Consider the following 16705-nt stretch of genomic DNA (forward strand, 5'->3'; position numbering starts at 1 on the left):
AGGAGGAGAAGATCCAAAGAGGAGGCAGGGGGAGAGGCTCAGGAACAGTTAGGATCAGAGACTTTGAGCCATCATGGACTCCCACTCCTTCCATCCAGCCCTGTGTGGATCAGCAGCTCCAAAATGTCTGCTCACTCATGTTCTTACTGTCTGTGCTCTTCTTTCATTTCACTCATTATATATGAACGGCTCCTAAATCACACTGGATATGGATTTTCTGTCCATCCACACTAATTCTCTTCATTCTCACCTGATTGTTTGGATGCTCTTTGATAGCACATTGAAAATCCTCACAGTGACTTCTATTGCCACACTGACTGGACAAATACAAAGTTGAAGGCTTCATGTGTTTGGCACCAATAATACTTTGGTAGGTCTGAATTGTGTTTTGAACCATCTCTCAGGACCAAAGTCTTTTTGCTTCATTCACAAAGAGCTGAAGGCTTTTTACCTCACAGTTTGTCCTTTGATATTATTGGATGATGGACTATGGAAAACACAAATGTGCACTTCTTAATGGCTCATATGTGCTGTGAAAGAGCTCTTTGTCATCTTGAAGCCTTTTCAATAGTTTTTCTTTGGCTGTTTGTAAAGTTTTCTGTGTGAACTCTCAGGAATCTGGAGCAGTCTAATAGAAGTCTACTGGGGTATAGAGGGAGGAGCTTCTGTCAGACTCTTTCTGATGAGGAACTGAAGCCGCTCTCATGGTCTCATCAAATCCATCAGACTCTGCTGAGAAAAACAGTCATGTGACCTCTCAGAACAAACAGCCTGTTAGTTTCCTGCTGCCTCCATCACTCACTTTCATTCACTCTCAATCACACTAACATGTTAAAGCAGCGCTATAGCTCACCTGGCTGAGCAGGTGGGCTGAAGGCGGGGCTTACTACAGGTGCCTGTGTGTCCCTCACTCTCTCCCCACTTTCCTGTCTACTCTCTGCACCTATATAATAAAGGCAAAAATGCCTCCAATAGAAATCTTTGCAAACACAAAGTCCCACAGCAGCCCCGTGTTCTCCGGCTAAAATGAGAGTTGTTGTCAGTGGAGTCTGGTGGCTTTAACCACACAAACATTACAGCTGCGCTCAAATATCACAAAGAGCTGTGACAGCAGAGAAACACACGAAAATCCTCCAAATATCATCTAGAAATAGAAATCTGTCCACTGTGGGACATGTGAGGCTGACATTAATATGTCTTAAAGTGGGAGATGAAGAAATGATTCCAGGGCCCAAATCATTGAGACAAACATCAATCCACACTTCACTTTGTTTCATGTCTCTAAAGTGGGAATATTTCAGTGTGATGAACAAACGGCCTCCAACAAATAAAGCTGATTTTCTTTTCCTGTCTTTTCTCCAGCGGCCTCAGCTTCTTCCTCTTTCCCCTCTCTTCTTCTGCAGACGCTCCTCTGTAGCTTCAAGCTGTTTCTCTTTACAAGGAGAGCTACAAACCTTTGCATCCAGCCACAAACACCCCATGGGCTCCTCTGGATCATCACACTCAGCATTTTCACAATAAAAGCCTCATATTTACGGCTGCTCCACCCTGACATGTGACAACATCCAAATGACTGGATCAAAGTGTTTGAATGATCTCAGCAGCTTTAAAACTATTGATATTTATACATTTACATTGATTTGGACTAAACTAACAAAACTATTGATTTGATCCAAACTCAAATCATGCCAGAGGCTTTTATTTTGAAGTTAGGATCATTTTTAATGGTCTTCTTAGTCTGTTCATTTAAATACACAGTTGCTCCGCCTGACATTTTTGGCTTTTAGATCAAAACATCAAAGAATTTATTTTATTTGAATGAACTGAAAATAGATTCAAACTAAAAGCTTTTAGAGAGTAAACTCCTACATGACCTCTGACCTGTATCTACAGCACTGACCTCTGACTTTCAGCTCCACCTTTCTCTTCAGCAGGATGTTTCCCTTCTTGCTGTAGACGGTGCAGGTGTAGGTGTAGTTGTCACAGCCTGTGGGGTGTTTCAGGGTCAGACTGAGGTCTCCAGTTTTCAGCAGCTCTTCATTCATCTTCGTTCGGTCTCTGTAACGCTGGTGCTGTTCTTCAGGCTGGTCAGAGCCGTTCTCATACACATGGACCTTCCTGTAGTTGTCCGAACTTCTATAGTTGTCCTTCCACTCCACTTTAGCGTCTTCAGGTAGGTTTTGTGTGGTTTTGCAAAGTAGGTAGACTGTCTCCACCCCCTCCTCCACCTCCACCTGGGAGGCTGAGGGGACAACAAAGGAAAACATGAGCATATTTGTTTTTATAATATAAAGCGAAATATTTGCAGTGAAAACATGTTGACTTAGATAGAAAGCACTCAGATGTAGAATAGGTTCTTGTCTGAAGGTGTCTGTGAATGGGTGAATGAGGTGTGTAGTGGAAAGTGCTTTGAGTGCTCAGGTAGAGTAGAAAAGCACTTTGCAGTGGATTTACAATTCATTTAGTCGTTGTATTAAACTCTGATATGAAAATCAACTTGATGTTTCTTCAAATCAAAATCAATGTTTTGAGTGATTTCGTGGTTTTCTCAGAAATGTATATACAGAAAACTGTGACATTTTTCTACTCTTATTACACGTTGTTGCCCTGAGACAACAAACCAATTTCTGGTGAGGGGCAGAATAATATAATAGAAATATTTAAACGACCACAGACTGTAGTGAGGGAATCACCTTTACAACCTCCACACATGACCTCCACCTGTGCTCACCTTGAATCATAGAGTTGAGTTTTTGTTAAATGTTTGTTTAGTTTTGGTTCTTGATTTTATTTTGGGGGACAGCGTCGTGGTAGGCTGGTTAACACCATCTCCTCATAGTAACAAGGTCCTGGAAACGAATTCACTGGCTGGCTGTGGCCTTTCTCTGTGGTACTCTGTGGTCTGTGTGGGCTCTCTCTGGGAACTCTGGCTTCCTCCCAGAGTCCAAAGACACAAATGTTTGGTTAACTAGTAATTTTAAATTGGCTGCAGGTGTTAGTGGTCGTCTGTCTCTGTGTTAGCCCTCCAATAGACTGATGACCTGTTCAGGTGTACCCTAACTCATTTTATTCTACCTGTGGTTCCTTCTCTGTGACTCCTGTTGGTCACTGTTTGTTGTCTTTAAAAAAGTTATTTCTAACTCACTTTCTACATTACTTTGATAATGGCCATAAGCTGCTCCTCAAATGTGGCAGTGAAGCTGCTCAGGCACCAGCAGACACACTGCTGTAGTGGAGAGCTCCCAGATGGGCATGTGTGGACAGGAGTTCACACACACACACACACACACACACACACACACACTATACCTTTGTTGAGTAATCTCCTCACATATACCGAAAGACCCACAATGACAGCAAGTGCAACAAGCAGGAAGGCCAGGAGGACCGAGGCCTCAGCTGGGAACATGTACGGCTCTGTAACAAAGAATGAAGTCAACAGGATCGATTATTTAAAATCCACAAACAAACTGAAAGAGCAGTGAGCACAACATCAGACTGAGAAAAGAACAGGAAACTAACTCAGTGATGACAAAGGTCACAAAGATCATCTCAGCAGTCAGGACTCAAAGACAGAAAGTGACCAAAGATAAAACCTGATAAAGGAGGTGAGCTCCAGCTACATGAGTGGGCTCAGTCCACTCAAACCAGTCAAAAGCAAAAACATTTACATATGTTTGTTCATCCAGTGGAAAAAGCAGTAAAGAAAACACAAGCACTGTTCCTAATGTCTGACTTGGAGGAAAGCCTGCAGCCTGCCTCCAAAAACTCTGAACCTGCATACACAGGTGCTAACATACAAAACAGAGACTGAGTGTATGAAGGTAAACATGCTGCAAAATGGGAGAATGTGTAGGAAATGTTCACTTGTAAAAATGTTTCACACACTTGTTTCAAATCTAGAGAGTTACTGAAAAGATTCAGATTGATATCTACACAAATATACTAAGAACTAAAAACCTGTAATTGAAATTTTGTTCATATTTATTTAATTTCGTTTACTTACAATCAGTGTTGGGAAGGTTACTTTTAAAATGTATTCCATTACAGATTACAGAATACTGAATACATGCCCCAAAATGTATTCTGTAACGTATTCCGTTACGTTACTCAATGAGAGTAACGTATTCTGAATACTTTGGATTACTTAATATATTATCATATTTTTACAACTACATGAATGTACTATTGCTGTGTGATTTATTACTGTTACTGAAGGTCCGAACCGTAGTAAAGGGACCTCTGGCTAATACGGTGGGTTCCATGTCGGGCTCGTATCTGAAAACTAGCTTTACTTTGTTGTCTGGGTCAACTTTGCTAGCGGGAGACAGAGAGAGGCGTTGAAAGGCTGCTCCAACGAAACTTATTGTTTCGGAGGAAAACACGAACACAGTGTACAGTTGAGTCTTAATAGCTTACTTACAAATGGGCTCGTCAGGCACTCTTCTTGGCTGCTGTGGTTATTATTATATTTACATGCTTCCAGCTCCCGTTTGTGCTCCGTGACAGCTCGGACTTTTCCTTTCTCTCCCTCCCTGCTCACAGACACATAACGGGTATGGCAGTCCATTCTCCCTGCAGCACGGACTACACTGCCCATCAGGCTACATGCTTTAGAGATATGCCTGTAGCATTCAGCTTAGCACAACAACAACAACAAGGCGCTCTCTCACCCAGGAAACACAGAGAGAGAGCACATCACCCTGTAACCATGAAAACCGTAACGCTGCCGCCTGGAACAACAGAACGTAGCTGTCAAACTAAACCCAAACAGTCCTGACCCGCGATAATATGAAACAGGAAAGTACCGCCGTGTATTCCATTTATTTCAACAAAGTAACTGTATTCTAAATACCACCTTTTTAAACGGTAACTGTAACGGAATACAGTTACTCATATTTTGTATTCTAAATACGTAACGGCTGTCGTGTTTTAATAAAACATCAGAAGTAGTGAGCAAGCTTCTTTATTTTAACGTGGCTCACATCCATGCATGTAAACATAACCTGCAGCTGCTTCTACGACACAGTATATATCACAATTTGGTTTAGACAGCCCCCTAGTGGTGAAGCTGAACTAACCCAAATAACTCCTATCAACACATCCCCTTTTCTTTAGACGGTAACTGCTGAACAACACTGAGGAAACATACGTAACATTGCATAGCTTGAATTACATCACCAACATTTGTGACAGTGTAAACTACTGAACACACAATAATGCAGAAAGTTCCTTTTTTATCTCTCTCTCTCTCTCGTATACACACACACACACACACACACACACACACACACATCCATCTAAAGGTTTAGTCGATCAGGTGGCTTGATAGAGCGTGCTGATCTTCTGACAATGGGTGACTGGTCTCTTTGCTCCACACTGTCCTTCACAGGTGTTGTTGGTTCAGGTGGTGTGTTGTTGTCATCACACTGTCCTTCCGATGGTCCCATTGTCTTTTGAGTGTACAGTAAACTCCTCCGATTTCTCCTTAATATCAGTCCATCTTCAGTTTTTACATTGTATGATCTTGGGTTTACCTCCTCCAGTACAGTTGCTCTCTTTGTCCAGATGTTTGCATCTTCCACTCTGACTGCTTCATTGGGTGCGAGTTAGGGATGCACCGATCCCGATACTGGTATCGGGTATCGGTGCCGATACTGTAAAATGTGTGCGTATTCGTACTCGTAAAAGTCAACCGATACCATGAACCGATACTAATGTAGCCCGGATGGGAATTTGGTAGTAGATACTCATAATTCCCATGGACTTGAACGCCACATAAGGTGTTCACAGTTCACAGAAGAGAACGGCATGGAGAGATGCACGAGGTTAGCTGAACCAAAGTGAGAGACTCGGCTAGTTTTACTGAGGTTAACTTGCACAAAAGAGTGTGTGACTAGAAAGCTAACCGTGTGAGAGCTTCGCAACAGAGTGTGGGTGAAGTGACTTTTTGTTTCAACGGTCGCACCACCGTCCGTGGAAAACTGTGTTTCCAGCCATGACCGGCGAGGCTAAAGGCTAGCCCGGACTGCTTGGCTGCGCCACGGAGGCAGCTGCTATGGACTGTCGGAGAGCTGGACAGGGACTGGCTAACGCGCTGTAGCAGAGACAGCATCTGTCCGCAGGGAGTGGATTTAGTGTGGGACTGGTGAATGGCGACCTACCGAGCAACGGAACTGTAAGTCAGACTTTTGTGCTCTTACTGGGGAGAAGAGGATTTTTCTCCATCGTCCGGCGTGAGCAGCAAACAGGCCTGCAACAAGTGTGAGTGTGTGTGTGTGTGGCGCCCATGTGTGAATATTGTATGTTTAGTGGATTTATATAACGTGTTTTGGAGTGTATATTAGTGAGTCACTTACCAAAAGGTGATAACATAAGTTGGGTTGTTTAATATAATTTGAAAGGGAATTATTTCATTTATACAGTGTATTTCATTTGGTTAAGGAATTGGAATATCATTTGAGTTTAAAAAAGGGATGTGTTGTACAGTATTTGTCTCTGCCCTTACGTTCAGTAAACGTTTCGTTTGTGTTAAAGAGTTGTGTGGGGTCGTTTCTTTACTACCGGTTAAGTTTAACTTGTGTGTGGTAGAAGTATCGGTTTTTGTACTCGGTATCGGCAAGTACTCAGATCCAAGTATCGGTATCGGATCGGTTTGAAAAAATTGGTATCGTTGCATCCCTAGTGCGAGTAGTTTTAGACTTTTTGAGGACTTGTCAAAGTTGACCTTTTGTCTCTTCTGCAACTGTTTCATTTTGTGTCTCACTTGTTTGTGTTTCCTGGTTGTTGTGTAAGGAAGTCGTAGCTCGTACACTACTGTAGCTCAGTAGTGCCAAATAAGGATCTGCATTACTATCTTGTGCTTTCTTTAGTAACTGTTTCACAATGTGCACACCTTTCTCTGCTTTCCCATTGGACTGTGGATGCAGGGGGCTTGAGGTCACATGTTTAAAGTCATATTCCTGAGCAAATAGTTGGAATTCTCTACAACTATAGCAAGGTCCATTGTCACTATGAACAATCTGTGGTATCCCATGTCTAGCAAATATTGATTTCATGTGCGTTATGACACAGGTAGCTGACATGCTGGACAATAATGCCATCTCTGGATAGTTTGACAAGTAATCAATAACCAGCAGGTAGTTTTTTCCTCCCAAGTGGAAAATGTCTGTTCCAACTTTCTGCCATGGTTCCTCCGGTATGTCTGTTATGGTCAGAGGCTCTTTTGGTTGTTTGGCCTGGTGTTTGATACACGTATCACAAGTTGAAACCATTTTCTCAATGTCTGCATTTATACCTGGCCAATAGACTGCTGTTCTGGCTCTACGTTTGCATTTCTCTATGTCTAGATGTCCCTCATGCAGTCTTTTCAGGATGTCTCCTCTAAGTGAGTGTGAAATTACTACTCTGTTTTGTCTTAGCAGAAGTCCATTCACAACACTTAGTTCTGCTCTTATGTTGTAGTATGTTTTGCATTCACCTCTTGGCCATTTCCCACTCAACAGTGTTATATGGGGCGATCGTGGCTCAAGAGTTGGGAGTTCGCCTTGTAATCGGTAGGTTGCTGGTTCGAGCCCCGTCTTGGACGGTCTCGGTCGTTGTGTCCTTGGGCAAGACACTTCACCCGTTGCCTACTGGTGGTGGTCAGAGGGCCCGGTGGTGCCAGTGTCCGGCAGCCTCGCCTCTGTCAGTGGGTGGCTGTGGCTACAATGTAGCTTGCCATCACCAGTGTGTGAATGACTGAATGTAGTGTAAAGCGCTTTGGGGTCCTTAGGGACTAGAAAAGCGCTATACAAATACAGGCCATTTACCATTTATAATTTTTTGCAGACTAGAGTCCTTTTGTGTTTCAGCCTTGACCTGATGTGATTTCCTGTCTGACATAGGAAGTGACTCTGCTACCAGGTTTACATGTATATTTACATCTATCTCTGTGGAGCTTTGCTTTTTGTTTGGGGTTGTGGCACTAGAGAGCGCATCTGCTAACACAATGTGTTTACCTGGTGTGTAGATCAAGTTGAAATCATAGCGCTGTAGCTTCATCATCAATCTTTGAATGCGTGGAGACATTTCACTTAAGTTTTTCTTGATTATGGCTATCAACGGCTTGTGGTCAGTCTCTGCCACAAATGTTGGCAAACCATAGACATAGGTGTGGAACTTTTCAAATCCAAAAACAAGCCCCAATGTCTCTTTTTCTATTTGGGCGTAGCGAGATTCTGTCTCTGTCATTGCTCTTGAGGCATATGCCACTGGCCTCCAGTGGTCTCCATAAGCCTGCAACAACACCGCGCCGATCCTGGCCTTTGATCCATCTGTTGGCACTTTTGTTTTTCTTTTTGGATCAAAATACGCCAAAACTGGCTCTGTTGTAAGTGTCTTTTTCAGTTGTTGCCACTCGTTTTCCAGTTCTCTATTCCATCTGAACTCGCAGCTATTAGAAGCTGTCTCAGGTGCACTGTTTTGGCCGCCAGGCTTGGGATGACTTTTCCAATAACGTTAACCATTCCTAGGATTCTCAACACACCTTTTTTATCTTCAGGACGTGGCATTTCCAGTATAGCTCGTAGTTTTTCCTTGTCGGGCTCGATGCCTTCAGCTGTCAGCTTGTCACCGAGAAAGGTAATGTCACCCACGCCAAACTGACATTTTGCTCTGTTCAGTTTAAGTCCATAATGTTTCACTCTTTCCAAAACCTTTGCTAGTCTCTCATTGTCCTGCTGTAGTGTGGATCCCCACAAAATGATGTCGTCCATATAAACTCTGACTCCCTCGATTCCTTCGATCATATGCTCCATGGTTCTGTGGAATATCTCAGGAGCTGAAGAAAGTCCAAAAGGCATTCTCAAGAAGCAGTAACGCCCAAATGACGTGTTGAACGTGCAGTATTTTGTACTGTCCTTATGAAGCTTTAGTTGCCAAAATCCTTGAGACGCATCTAGTTTGCTAAAAAATTTTGCACCAGCCATTTCACTTGTTATTTCTTCTCTTGTAGGTATCTGGTAATGCTCTCTTTGTATGTTAGCATTTAAGTCTTTCAGATCCATGCAGACTCTAAGAGCGCCGGTTGGTTTTTTAATGCACACCATGAAATTAACACATTCAGTAGGTTCTTCAACTTTTCTTATAACTTCCAGTGCCTCCATCCGCTCTAGTTCCTCTTTAAGCTTGTCTTTAAGAGCAGCTGGAACACGTCGAGGTGCATGAACCACAGGCTGAGCTCCTTCTTTCAGCTTTATCTTGTAGGTGAAGGGTAAGACTCCAAACCCCTTGAATATGTCTTGGGTACAGATCCACTATTTCTTTCACACTTTTGGGCTCAGAGCTGTTTATGCTGTATACCCGTCTGACTAGCCCGAGTCTCTCACATGCTTTATCTCCCAACAGAGATTCATGTCCCTCCGGCACAATGATAAACATCAGACTGTGATATTTTCCTTTTACTTGTATCCTGAGCCTCCATTTACCTTTGGTTTTGATTGGTTCTCCATTATATGCTTGGAGTAAACTGTTATTTTGGAATATGTGTGGTTTCGTTTTCATTGCTTTCACATCCAGCTCATTCACCAGATTAGCCTTGGCTCCTGTGTCCAGTTTGAAAGTTACCAGGGCTCCATTCACTGGTAACGTCTCTGTCCATTTGTCCTGCTTCACTGTACTGACTGCAGGTTGGTCCATGGGTGTATCGTGCTGCATTACCATTCCCACAAAAAACGTGTCACTGAGAGCAGTTTCTTCTACTGTGTGTACTCTTTCTTTTTGCTTATTCTTTGAAAAACATTGCTTGGCAAAATGGTTTTGTCCATTGCATTTTTTGCATATTTTACCATAAGCTGGACATTGTTTCCTTCCATGTTTTGTGCCACATCTTTTGCACAAGAACATGTCTTTTGATTCTTTCTGTTCTTTTTTGTACATACGCCCTGCCTGCTGTGTATTAACTGCGGTTACAGCTGTGCTTTCCGTGTCTGTTTCCCTCGGCGACCCGCTGAAGGTTTTTGCATGTTGTATTGCGAGCTCACTGGCATGACATACTTTCACAGCACTTGCTAGAGTCAGATCCGCCTCCCTCAGAAGGAGGCTTATTTATGACGACTTTTTGACGTGAAAGAGCATGTTGCTCTTACTCTCAACAAGCAGCGGTGCTGCCGTGGGCACCTCACCCGTGCTAAAGCGCTCACGGGCGGAGGATAGTCCTCCCCCAGCTGCAGGAGATGTTCACACCTATGGAAACTGCAAATGAACCGCGCATGAGCGAAGCCGCTGCTCCCGCACTGACTGTCACGCAGTCAGTTCTTCTTTTACTGTTATGCTGTTTTGTGGATCACAAGGTTTAAAACTACTTATGAACACACACACACACAAAGTAACTCCACCAGAGTGCCAATTTCGGGTCACTTTTGCCGGTCGAAGCCTGGATAAAGGTGCAGGGTTGGAATTGTGACATTAAAAAACAATAATTGCTAAAAGAAATTTAATTTGTAGTTCTAAATAAATTCTAAATGCATTTAGGATGTTTTATGCTCACTTTACGTCTCTTCCACGATGTTATTTCTCTCTCCAACAGCGTAGGTTACAATTACATTAGCATAACCAATTATGCAAATTAGGTGATGACGTCATTTAGCGACTTCTAGCGACTTTTAGGACAGCCAATAGCGATTTTCCTTACTGAGGAGTTGGCAACACTGGTCTGCTGTCCCCTGTCTGATAACGGTCCTGGCTAACTAGCTCTCCAGCATAAATACACTGATCAGTGTGCTGCCCTGACGTTAGCGTGGATATTTGACACACATTGAGTCCTGCAGTGTGTTCTCACCCAATTTCTCCCACTGTGGGCGTAAAACAGGACTGTTAGATTTACCCATGTTTATTATGCTAATAGGAAACTATACCAAGCAGCTCCTGTCGTCTCATTAGGTGCCCCAACATTGTCAGGTATTCATATAAGCAAGAGGGCTCCTAACAAACTACTGAGCACAAAATGGACCAGTCTGCTGCATCATTCCTCACTTTGATTCTCAGGGTCACTTTGTATTCATCCCTCTGCAGTTTGATCATTTTCATTTCATTGACGTCTGTGGCATCTTTTTGTTCCTCACACATTACCCAGTCCATATCAATCCCAATATCCACATGATTTTTTTCCCATCTGCTGAATTTTCAAAGCGTTCCTTTAATTTGTTTGAGAAGTGCATTTCATAAAGTTACTTGTGAATTAAAAACATGATCTGTGGGGTTGTATTTAGATGCATGTGGGGTTATGGGGACCAATATAACTAAGTTATCTATTCATCTGAAACCTGTAACTCCTTGATGCTGTTATGTTAAATAACATCCACCAGCAACTCAGTTCGAATGTTGTGTCTACCTCCTCTCCAGAACCTTTTCTCCATTTTGAGCCCTTTTGGAATCTTTCATGTTCCTGATTTATCTGATATTTCTGACTTTATATGTAAATCGAAGCCTGCCACATGTCATCTCGACCCTTTGCCTACAGGACTTGTGAAATCCTGCCTCTCTTCCTTACTCCCACTATTCTCTGCTATCGTTCACTCTTCACTCACCACCGGCATCGTTCCCTCCTTATTCAAGATTGCTTCAGTCACTCCTTCACTGAAAAAACCTTCCTTAGATCCTAACAACTTTAACAACCTCCGTCCAATTTCTAATCTACCCTTCATCGCTAAAATACTCAAAAAAGTAGTTGCAGCTCCACTTCATTCACACCTGGTTAATAATAACATCTATGAGAGACTTCAGTCTGGTTTTCGTCTCAGTACAGAAACTGTGTTACTTAAAGTCACTAATGATCAGGGCTCACAAAATCGCTAGCCCGACGTCCCGGGGCTAGCGATTTTTCCAGTCGGGCTACCAAAATCCATCTCAGCCCTGCCCGTCGGGCTATCATAGGAAGGAAAAATATATGTCAATGCTTTTGCATTCTTTCGCAAATGTAGCTGAGTAATTATGTCATTGGCATCGATGAGCCACTGTCATTATGTGACATATTGAAATCGCGTTTGAATTTGCGCTTGTTTTATTGCTTTCACTTTGCGATCGCGCGAACGGTGTGTAGAGAGCGGCAGCACTGATTGGTGAGTGACGATTAATTGCGCACCAATCGTCTTATCACTCATTAGCTACTATTCAAACGTGACAAGTGAAATCTCCCACAGCAAGCTTAAACATGTGAGAGGTTGACTGAGCAGAGAATCGCTGACCGTTATGTAAGTACGTGTGTAAAAGCAGCAGGATCTACGCCGGTATTTTAGTTCTGCTGAGCCAAATAAGACAGGTCAGGGTGAAGAAGGGGCAGCAAATAAAAGCCTACCACAAAACGGAAAAGTTATGACAAATCAGACTATGAGGCAAAAAGAAAGCTCAGCTTTTTTGGTTTCATGGACAAAAGAATTTATGTGGCTGGAATATGACGAGCTAAATAACATGATGTTCTGCCAGGTGTGTTGTGAGTTTCATTTCATTTGAGTCGCCAAGCGCCTTTGTTACTGGGACCAGTAATTTTAAGAAAGACCCCATCAGAACCCATGAGAAATGCAAGAAATGCATTATTGCCCAGTCTGCAATATCTTTCCCAGAACAAACACCAATTGCAAAAACCATACTAAAAATAAACCAAGCACAAGAAGAAGTCCTGAAAAATCTTTCAAAAGCGTGCTACGTTGCAAAGAGTGAACTACCATTGGCCAAATTTAGCAGTCTTTGCAAACTTCAAAAAGCAAATGGCCTAGATCTTGGTTCCACTCACCTCTTACCCTTGACTTCAGTGGAAATTTCAGATTCAGGATCTGACACAGACTGATTCCTGTTCTACACAGATTTTGCAAGTTCATAGAAATTTCTGTTCAATTAGAAACAAGTATTTGAGTTGACGATTGTAATTTTTATACAGTTGTTGTGATTTGTATTTTAACAATTTTCTGATAAATTTTTGTTCCCTTTACAATATTATATTGTAAAGGAAACAAAACATTAAAAGATTGCTCTCTTTTTTATTCGGGCTACTTAAATTTATTTTGGGCTACCAAAAACTGAAGAGTGCCTGCCCGAAGGGCTACCAGAGATTTTGGAATTTTGCGAGCCCTGATGATCTTCTACTCAGAGCTGACTCTGGTCTTCTCAACATCCTCGTCCTTTTGGATCTGAGCTCAGCCTTCGATACCATCTCTCACTCCATCCTACTAAGCAGACTTTCCTCTCTCTGCATCTCTGACACACCACTAGCCTGGTTTCAATCATATCTCCTTGACTGCTCCCAGTTTATTCAACTTAAATCATTCCGCTCTCGTCTATTCCCGGTCAATTCTGGTGTACCCCAAGGTTCATTCTTAGGCCCTCTTCTGTTCATAATTTACATCCTCCCCCTTGGTACCATTTTGCTGATGACACCCAGTTAGATCTCTCCTGCAGGCCTGATTCCTCCCTCCCACCTTCTTCCTTTACAGAATGCCTATCTGACTTAAAACCCCGGTTCAGCTCTAATTTCCTTAAGCTTATTGAGGATGAAAATGAAATCCTCCTTATTGGCACTAAATTCACTATCCTATATATGTCACATCAATAATCTGACCTGTTCTGCCTATTTTTTTCCATCTACGCAACATTAACAGATTACATCCTTCTCTTTCCACCCTGTCTGCATCCATTCCTGTTCATAGTCTCGTTACCTCCCGTATTGACTACTGCAATTCTCTCTTGCACTGTCTTCCCCATAAATCCCTCCATATGCTTCAACTGGTTCAAAACTCTGCTGCCTGCATTATCACCAGAGCCTTCTCCTACCAGCACATCACCACCATTCTCCAGGAACTTCACTGGTTCCCTGTGAAACTCCGGATAGTGTACAAACTTCTTCTGCTCACCTTCAAGGCCCATAACCTTGCTCCTCCTTACCTTTCTGACCTGTTAAGCATTATCACTTTGATTTTCTTCTATCCAGCTTGCTGTGCCTCCTTTCTATCTCATGACCATGGGAAGCAGAGCTTTTAGCTGCTCTGCTCCCAGGCTGTGGAACTCTCTACCCCCGGATATAAGAAACATCGGTTCTCTTTCCCAGTTTAAATCTCAACTCAAAACCCATCTGTTCAAATCTGCATATTTACCGTGAACCTATTGTTTGTTTATTTTACCATGTGCTTTTGTTTTCTTATTTTTCTTCATTGTCATTGTTCTATTATGTGTTTTATTTATTGTTAAGTGTCCTTGGGTGTCTTGAAAAGTGATTTAAAATACAATGTTTTATTATTATTATTATTATTATTATTATCAAGTATTGGAGTGTGCTACTGACCTTTGACCTGCAGCTGAACATCTGTCAGTCTGGGTTCTTCTCCCCTCACTCTGATGGTGCAGGTGTAGTTGCTGCTGTCAAAGATGTGGGGTTTCCTCAGAGTGAGGCTGAAGTCTCCAGTCTGCAGAGCGTCAGTCTTCATGGATGTTCGGTCTCTGTAACGCTGGTTTTGATCTGTCAGCTCGTCCTCTTCCTGCAGACGCTGGTGGACGGTTGGAGGATTGAGGTCGTAGCGGCTCCACACCACTGTGGTGGGTCCAGATACAAACGGGATGTGACAGGGCAGCAGGACTGACTCCGCCCCCTCGTACACCTCCAGGGTGAAGACTTGGTGGGACACTGTGAGGACACAGAGACACATGAGTCAGCTGTGTGCAGGTCACATGACTAAATAGAGACCATTTGTTATAGATTTTGTCAGCATAAGAATCACGAGGGAACACTACCAAGTAAACTGTCTCAAACATAACTGCAGGAAAATATAATTATTGAAGAGTTACTGAATATCTGATTGTTCACTTTGTTCTGCCGTTTATAAATTATGCTGGTTTATGCTTTAAACACCATTTGTTCCTGCATCAGCTACACTAGACCAGCACTGAATCAAGGTTAGAACTGAATGACCACGAGGACTTCAAGCACCTCTGGAATAGAATAGAATAAAATACAATAGAATAGAAAAGAGCGTCAGTCCCAGAGAAGCTCAGATTGTGTGTTAAATTTAAATAAAAACAGAACGTAAAGATTTATAGCGTGTTACTGACCTTTGACCTGCAGCTCTACTGCTGTCAGTGTCCGTGTGTTTCCATATGCAGTGACGGTGCAGGTGTAGGTGCCGCTGTCAGAGATGATGGGGTTCCTCAGAGTGAGGCTGAAGTCTCCGGTCCTCAGAGAGTCCGTCTTCATGGACGTTCTTTTCCTGTAACGCTGGTTTTGGGCTCTCAGTTCATCTCCTGCTGGGTTACGCTCGTGGACAATCGGAGGATCGAGGTCGTGGCGTGTCCACATCAGAGTTGGACGTGCAGGTACTGAAGAGTCCTGACAGAGCAGCAGGACAGACTCCACCCCCTCATACACCTCCAGAGCCGAGGCATGCTGGGAAACTGAGGACACAGAGACAGAAACATGAACTCTGCATCAGTTCACTCAGAGAGCTTTCAGAGTTTAGAGTCCACACAAATATAAGAGGACATAAAACATCAGCTAAATTCTGTCCTCAGGTCAATAATGAGATCTTCTGTCTTCAGATGTTATTAGAGCTGAACTGTTAGACTGCAAAGCACAGTCTTGTTTTATTGTACAAATACAAAAGTTTTGTTATTGTATTTAAGTTTTTCTTATTCCACAGATGAAGCTTTTCACTACATTTCCCCCTTTTTAAAAAATATCAGTGGTTCAAACAGATCAGATCGAAGCATCCAGAGTCCATCACTGCAGCAGAAACTAGAACAAAGACCTTAAACAAAGTTAATCCACCTTATCAAGGAGCTCAGTCAGACTGACTCTGAGACTCTGTGTAAATGTGATTTTGAATTAACTGATGTCTGAATTGTAAACACTGTTGCCACGGCTAACATTAGTTTCTGTTTTGGTTCAACAGTTTAATGTGACCTTTGACAGCTGCACATCGTCCTCTCCAGGTACAGCCTAGTGTTTGTGTAGAGAGATTATTTTAAATATAAAATTGTGTTTATATTTTTTAACAGTCAGTGTCGGCTGGTGGATCTAAACATTCAGCACAGACACCACCTCCCATCATCACCACATCAGCATTACAGAGAAACAGTCAGTCAATCTTGCTCCATCCAGCACCACAGTGACATATATGTGCTGGGTGGGTGGTGGTAGTGGAGGTAGTGCTGACGTAGTTTGGTCATCTGCAAGGTGTCGGAGCAACTCTGCTTACCTCTCCTTCACCAACACTGTTTCTCTCTCTGTGTGACTCTGCTGGGGAGACACTGGTCAGGTCGCTTGGAGATCATTTGAGTTTTCAGTACTCGTGTGTAACACCAGTGATTCCAGGGTTTTAGGGGGGCTCAGCCCTCAGTCATGATGCCGTGCAGACGATGCTTTGCAATTTCTGTTACAATGTTATCTTTAAAAGAAACTCATTTACCTGGATGACCTGTTGTAGTGTCTAACGATTCAGAATGCATGATCACAGATTTCAGTATAATACACCAGCTTTAAGGTGGAACCTTTAGTTATCAAATCAGAGCCAAAAGCTCCGTCGCGTTGAACTGAATTTTCCAAAAAAGTTTAAGAATAATTTGTAATAAAGCAGATGAAGAGAAACTTGCACAACATTGTTTCAGTCTCCAGAGTCCAGTCCACCAAATATAGTAATTAAAGCAGCATGAATGAATGTGGGTGTGCATCCTGTGTCCTGGTACC

General features: G+C 42.7%; 1 protein-coding gene across 1 annotated transcript in view; it reads right to left on the minus strand.

Moving 5' to 3' along the window:
- LOC112845010 (uncharacterized) overlaps positions 1 to 16705 on the minus strand; it is a 40367-nt gene that overhangs the window by 13672 nt on the left and 9990 nt on the right. The window contains exons 2-5 of the mRNA XM_025904528.1: positions 15076 to 15414; positions 14312 to 14650; positions 3310 to 3417; positions 1959 to 2242 (exon numbers count right to left, since the gene is read on the minus strand). Of these exons, the coding sequence (XP_025760313.1) occupies positions 1959 to 2242; positions 3310 to 3417; positions 14312 to 14650; positions 15076 to 15414 (1070 nt within the window). The remainder of the gene's footprint in view (positions 1 to 1958; positions 2243 to 3309; positions 3418 to 14311; positions 14651 to 15075; positions 15415 to 16705) is intronic.

The sequence above is a fragment of the Oreochromis niloticus genome, unplaced genomic scaffold (assembly GCF_001858045.2).
Source record: "Oreochromis niloticus isolate F11D_XX unplaced genomic scaffold, O_niloticus_UMD_NMBU tig00002388_pilon, whole genome shotgun sequence".
Classification (NCBI taxonomy): Eukaryota; Metazoa; Chordata; class Actinopteri; order Cichliformes; family Cichlidae; genus Oreochromis; species Oreochromis niloticus.